Here is a 7008-nt window from a genome sequence, read left to right on the forward strand (position 1 = left end):
GATTTAACTGGCCTGGCTCAGTGCTAGGGAATTTGGGGAGCTGTAGTTGTGGCCCAAGAGCTCTCTGACGGAGAAGGCTAAATGTCTTGCAAAACTACCGTTCCCAGAATTCCATAGCATTAAGCCAGGGCAGTTAAAGCGATGTCACCGTGGATTATTTCTGCAATGCAGATGCAGCCCAAAAAAAACATGAAAGGTTTGCCTTAGGGTCACCATAAGTTAGAATTGACTTGAAGGTACACAGCAACGACAAACATTTGGGTCTGGAACCCGTCGCTGCTCAATCCCAGACCTCCTGTCTAACAGAGGCCTTCCAAAAGCTGTTGGGTGAAAGTCAAGCCAAAGGAAGTTAATATTATATTGGTGATCAAACCCGTGACTTGTCTTTACGCTAGGAATTTGGGACAAAAGCTAAATGCAGCTTTCCCAATCATACCTAAAGGAGGTCTTGTGTACTATACCACCCTTTGCACTCTTCTAGGGTCATAATCCTCCTTCTTCTGGGATGTCCCAAAATTAATAGATGACCATCACCAACTGGTGACCCAAGAGAGATGTCCAGTCAAGGAGAACGGAGAGGGTGAGTCCAGTGGGTCAGTTTTCTTTAAGTGGATCAGAGTCCATCACAAGCCGAGACAGAGACGGCCAGAAGCTTGGCGCCATCATGAACTACATCATCCGTCCTTGGGCCATCAAAGACCTCAAGGAGGTCATGCGGCTGATTCGGGTGAGAAACTGGGATCTGGAAGGGTCAGCATCTCCAAAGAATAGATCAATATGGGGAAGACCTGTGGGATGGGGTTCCTTCTCCCTTAGTTGTCAGAATCTCAGCTTGGGAATTTGTTTCAACTCCAGTATCCATCGTCTCCTTGGCCTGCTGTCAGGAGTGGACAATGGGTATTGTTGGCTATTGGGCATACGTTTTAAACTGGACTGTATTTTTAGACGGTGAGCCACTTTGGGTCCCAATTCTGGGAGAAAAGTGGGATACCAATCAATAATATTATTAATATTAATTAATAGTTACGGTATTATGAATTTCCCACATCCATCTACTTGTGCTTGCTGTTTGTAGGTGATGGGGTTCATAGTCCAAATTTATATCCCCCCTCCAATTTCTATCAAGGGGTGTCAAATTAATCCTCTGACACTGCATTCGCACTGCAGAAATAATCCAGTTTGACACCGCTTTAACTGCCCTGGCTCAATGCTAGGGAATCCTGGGAACTGTAGTTTTGCGAGACATTTATCCTTCTCTGTCAGAGCTCTGGTGCCACAATAAACTACAAATCCCAGGATTCCATAGCATGGAGCCATGGTGTCAGCCTGGATTATTTCTTCAGTGCAAATGCAGTCTTTTTTTAATGCCCAGCAAACCATTGCCTTTCAAATTTCACTCTCACTTGATTGAGTTCTGTCTCATCTGTCCTTCTTTTAGGGAGGTTTGGGGAAAAAAGTCTCAATCTCATCAATTAAAATAAAATAAAATAGGAGAAAACACAGGCAGAAGTGTTGGGATGGAGACTGTGGAGCGGAACATTCCTCTAGGAATCCTGGACTTGAGGGCATTTGCAGGGGCTTGAGATAGATGCACTTTGGAGATCCCTTTACGTTTCCACAACTCTCTCTAACAGTTTAATCTTTTTCAGGAATCTGCGGCTTTCCATAAAGCTTTGGACCAGGTGAAGACCACCCCGGAAAGTAAGAAATGGCTTATATCACTCTCATTTAATAATCTGATGGATTGCTAGGTAGTCTAAAATTCATCTATCCCCTGCCTTTTACTCAGAACTGGGACTCAATGGGATTATGCCAATCCCCTTAATTCAGTGGGTCTAACAATAGGGTGCAAGCCTTGAGATCCGAGCTGTAAGAAGTCAACTAGAAAAAAGACATTCTATCCAGTGCCTAACCTTACATCATCATGATTTATTTGTAGCTTTCAGAGATGATGGCTTTGGGAAAGAGGCCACCTTTGGGTGCCTTGTCGCAGAGGTGCCCCCAGAAGAAAAGACCAAGGAAGGTAAGCACAAGACAGACAAGCTGTTCTGGATGAAACCATAAATATTCATAGAATCATAGAATCGTAGAGTTGGAAGAGACCACAAGGGCCATCCAGTCCAACCCCCTGCCATGCAGGAAATCTTAGTCAAAGCATCCCTGACAGATGGCCATCCAGCCTCCGTTTGAAGACCTCCAAGGAAAGAGACTCCACTACACTCCAAGGAAGGAGTGTGTTCCACTGTCGAACAGCCCTTACTGTCAGGAAGTTCCTCCTAATGTTGAGGTGGAATCTATTTTCCTGCAGCTTGAATCCATCATTCCTGGTCCTAGTCTCTTGAGCAGCAGAAAACAAGCTTACTTCCTCCTCAATGTGACATCCCTTCAGTATTTAAACAGGGCTATCATATCACCTCTTAACCTTCTTTTCTCCAGGCTAAACATCCCCAACTCCCTAAGTCTTTCCTCATAGGGCATAGTTTCCAGACCTTTCACCATTTTAGTTGCTCTCCTTGGACACGCTCCAGTTTCTCAATGTCCTTTTTTAATTGTGGTGCCCAGAACTGGACACAGTATTCCAGGTGGGGCCTGACCAGAGCAGAATAGAGTGGCACTATTACTTCCCTGGATCTAGACACTAAAATCGGAACCGGGTTCAAATGGTATAACCCAATCAGCAATTCACTTTAAATCATAGTGGGAATGCAGCCTTAAATGAAACAAATATACTGGACCAAAAATTGTATGTTATTGTATTGGTTTATTTATGCCAGGAGTTGGGGGAAAGGTGGCTTGTGGATCACATGCGGTCTTTTGGCCTATTTTTGTAGCCCACCCAAATACTCTCTATGGTATGTGCCAATTTCACCAAACATTTTGCCTTCCCTGGGCACAATAGGCTCAGGTGAGGCCTCCCCCCACCCAAACATGAATGACTTGTATGTATATCCTTTGTCTTTCCCAAAGACGACACTTAAAGTGGTTTAGCTGAACTAGCATCACAAACCCTCCAATGGTCCTGATTTGGCAGAGACAGTTCCAATTAATCTTCTGCCTTCCCGCTTTTCCATCTGCCTTTAAAATGACCCAGTTTCTCTCTCCTCCTCCCACTTTCCTCCTTTGTCCTCAACTTATGTCAAGTGCTGCAAACTGAGTTCAATGTGCAAAAGTCGTATGCACTCCATTAGGGAGAGAGGACAAAGCAGGGAGGGAAATGTTCCTTTTCCCTGAATGCATCTGCACTGCGGAAATAATCCAGGTTGAGACCACTTCCACTGCCATGGCTCCATGCTATGGAATCTCGGGAACTGTAGTTTTGTGAGCTATTTAGCCTTCTCTGTCGGAGAGCTCTGGTGCCACAACAAACTACAGATCTCACGATTCCATAGCATGGCAGTTAAAGCAGAGTCAAACTGGATTATTTCTGCAGTGCAGATGTGACTGTGTAGGCTCAGGTAAAAGCAAACCACTGCAGTCTCCCCCATCTTGTGTGTTCATCCTCATTAATAATAATTTTTTTTGCCATCTTGACTAAACACTCTGAGGTTGCCTGGCCACATGGGTCCCAATTTTCATCTGTGAATCATTGGAGGGCATGCCATCAGTGCAGAATTCAAACTGCGGGTGGGTGGGATTTTAATTCCCATTATGTCTCAATCTCACGGGGGCTTTGGTCTTTTTGCCCCCTGTTTCTTTCTCTGCAGGCCACAGTATTATTGGATACCAATTCCACTATGTGTCCTATTGCACCTGGGACGGCCCCGTTCTCTTTGGAGAAGATCTCTATGTCATGCCAGATTTCAGAGGTACTGAGGAGGCTGGGCACCTTGAAGCATGTGCAAAGTCCATTTCTCACACCCCTCTGAGTCCCCAGGGTTTAGTAGATAATAATCAACAGATGCGAAACTAGGGATGCATCCATGCTGAAGAAATAATCCAGTTTGACACCACTTTAACTATTATGGCTTAGTGCTATAGGATCCTGGGATTCGTCGTTTGGTGGGGCACCAGAGCTCTCTGGCAGAGAAGGCTAAATGTCCCACTGAACTACAAACACCAGAATCCTGTGGCATGGAGCTGTGGCAGTTAAAGTGGTGTCAAACTGCATTATTTCTGCAGTGCAGATTAAATCCATGTGGCAATTTATAGTGGAACTGATGTTATTGCTCCCATTTTATGATCTGTCCACACATTGGCACAATAATTAGGACAGTTTCACCCCAAGCTGGCATTTTCCAGAGGAGTTGGATGCAACTCCCAACTTTCCCAGACATTATGGTTTGGGATTATGAGAATTACAATCAAGTCCATCTAGAAAATGTCGATTTGGGAAAGGCTGGCTTAGAAATCAAAGTGTATTATTGGCATATAAACTATTGTCAGTGAAAGAAATGCAGGAGAAGACAAGGTGTTATTAACGGAATAGCTGGGAAAGGTGGGTGTCTTGACTACAATGCCCAGAATCCCCCACAAATTTGCCATGCTGTCTGGCAGATTCTAGGTATTGTTGTCTAAAATTCTAAATGCCCCTTCCTAAACTACAAATCCCAGGACTCCAAAAGAGGCAGCCATAGGAGTTAAAGTGGAATGATATAGTGCTATAACACCGCTATAACAGTGTAGTGTGATATTCAGAAAAAAGCTCTCCAGAAATCTCCAGCTAATAATAATAATAATAATAATAATACTATTAAATTTATTTATAGCCCGCCCAATCACTAGGAATCCGGGTGCATTACAACAGTAAAAATACATTACAATAAAATTCTAAATGGTCCCTTCCCAACCCCCTCCCCAATATTAAAAATAGAATTAAACAATCAGAGTTTAAAAACAATAAAATGCAATACAGCATTAAGTTAAAATTAAAAACAATTTGGCGGGCAGAGAGACATACATCAGAAAATTTAAAAGAATTTGATCGGAATTTCCTTCCAGGATTTGAATCCCTGCTCAACCACGGAGACCCACTGGGTGACCTTAAGCAAGACACACTTTCTCAGCCTCGAGGAAAGGCAAAGGCAATCCCCTTCTGAACAAATTTTGCCAAAAAACAGAAACAAAACCTTGTGATAGGGTCATTTTAGGGCCACCATCAGTCAGAAACAGAGACACTCAACAGTAACAACAACAACAACAACAACAGGTAGAATCCATTGATTCAAGTGCGTCCCTCTGGAGCAGCAGCGTTAATATCGAATTGTCTGATACTGGATTCATTTGCCTTCTTTTCCCCCACCCTCCATTTTCCTGGACAGGCAAAGGCATTGGTACAAATTTGATGAAAAAAGTATCCCAGGTGAGTCAAACTGTGAGAAGGGAGAATTTGGACTGGTTGTGAGGGGGGATGCTGGGAATTTCAATCCCCCCAAAAGGGGGGATATTACCAAGCTCTGGCAGACAGAAAGGTCCACAGCTTCACCCCTGTTCTCACCCCCCCCCCCCAAATGGGAAACAGCATGCCAAGAAGTCTTCCCTTTCTTTCTTGGGGACCTTTCACTGCTGCCCACTGTCTCCACCCCAACAGTGTCATCCATGCACTTTACGCCTCCCGCAGCTCCCTAGTGATGCCACTGGTGCCACCCAATGCATGTTATACCTCAAACACACCCCTGGTGATGCCACTGGTGTTACCCAGTGTATGTTGCATCTCCCGCATGCCCCACGTGACGCCACTGGTGTCACCTGATGCATGTTGCACTTCCTGCAACCCTTAGCGATGTCACTGGTGTCACCTGGCATATATTGCATCTCCCACATCCCCCAAGTGATGCCAATGTTGTCACCTGATGCATGTTGCACTTCCCACACCTCTTAGTGACGTCACTGGTGTCACCCAGTGTATGTTGCATCTCCTGCATCTCCCAAGTGATGCCACTGGTGTCATTCAATGCATGTTTCACTTCCCACACACCCCTAGTGATGCCACTGGTTCTGGGGGGCAGTTTGACTGAGATTGCTCCCCCTCTGTCTCCTTCCACAGATTGCCCTGGAGAAAGGCTGCTCCCAGTTCCGTTTCATCTCAGATAAGTGGAACCAGCCAGCAATGAATTTCTACACCAAGCTGGGCGCTGTGAATGTCACAGACCTCAACCACTGGATTGTGTGCCACATCGACCAGCCAGATATAAAGAAACTGGCAGAGCAAGTGAGAGAACAGCGGTCTGGCTAGACTTTGCCGCATCTCCTTTGGTGCCCAGGAACCTGATCCAAAACGTCTAGATTTTATGGTTTTGTGAGAAGCTTTACAAAATCCAAAATACTCCAAAACCCAACACTGTTTCCATGGGTGGCTGAGACAGTGACACCTTTGCTTTTGGATGGCAAGGTGTAGACAAACTTTATTCCATGCACAAAATTATTAAACATATTATGTATACATGTACCTTCAGGCTGTGTCTATAAAGTGTATATGAAACATAAAGGAATGTTGTGGTTTAGACTGGGTTCTCATTTCCAGGAAATTTCATTATGTACATATATGCAAATACGAGTATTCCCAAATAATACTAATATTAAGAAGAAGGAGAAGGTGATCCAAAATCCCAAACATTTCTGGTCCCATGTATTTCAGATAAGAGAGACTCAACCTGTAGTAATAATAATAATAATAATAATAATAATAATAATAAGCATAATAATAAGTGTAATAACATATGTAATAATAATAATTACAAATCATCATCATCGTTTGTTTGTTTGTTTCAAGGGTTTATATCCTGCCGTTCTCCCACAATGGGATTCAAGGAGGGTTACAATAATTTTAAAAGACAGAAGAATTTAAAAAGACAGAAGTAAAATGTTAATGACAACAGTTAAAAAATATATTTGAAATTATTAATATCAAAACGTAAGTTAAAACATAGTCAAAACCAGTAAAAACTATTGGGGATAAAAGCATTTACTGCACGCAGCACAAGTGACATTCATCCACCGAATGCCTGCCTAAATAAAAATGCCTTCAGCTGCCGGCAGAAAGAGAGCAGGGACTGAGCCGGGAGCAATAAT

At 43.6% G+C, this 7008-nt stretch overlaps 1 protein-coding gene across 1 annotated transcript; it reads left to right on the forward strand.

Moving 5' to 3' along the window:
* Positions 1-163: 163 nt before the first annotated feature.
* On the forward strand, positions 164-6398 carry LOC149304311 (thialysine N-epsilon-acetyltransferase-like). The gene is made up of 6 exons (XM_089480556.1): positions 164-727; positions 1650-1701; positions 1940-2023; positions 3705-3806; positions 5259-5299; positions 5984-6398. Exons 1-6 carry the CDS (start codon positions 665-667, stop codon positions 6170-6172), a joined length of 531 nt encoding a protein of 176 aa, XP_089336682.1. The 5' UTR covers positions 164-664; the 3' UTR covers positions 6173-6398.
* The last annotated feature ends 610 nt before the right edge of the window (positions 6399-7008 follow it).

The sequence above is a fragment of the Sceloporus occidentalis genome, unplaced genomic scaffold (genome assembly GCF_023333645.1).
Source record: "Sceloporus occidentalis isolate IW3139 unplaced genomic scaffold, rSceOcc1.0.p SCAF_14, whole genome shotgun sequence".
Taxonomy (NCBI): Eukaryota; Metazoa; Chordata; class Lepidosauria; order Squamata; family Phrynosomatidae; genus Sceloporus; species Sceloporus occidentalis.

Excerpts from the sequence above, each read along its gene's own strand:
- LOC149304311 (XM_089480556.1), top strand. The coding sequence starts at position 665 with ATGAACTACATCATCCGTCCTTGGGCCATCAAAGACCTCAAGGAGGTC. Across the intron at positions 728-1,649 it reads AGGTCATGCGGCTGATTCGG|GAATCTGCGGCTTTCCATAA; the intron begins GTGAGAAACTGG and ends AATCTTTTTCAG. Across the intron at positions 3,807-5,258 it reads TGTCATGCCAGATTTCAGAG|GCAAAGGCATTGGTACAAAT; the intron begins GTACTGAGGAGG and ends TTTCCTGGACAG.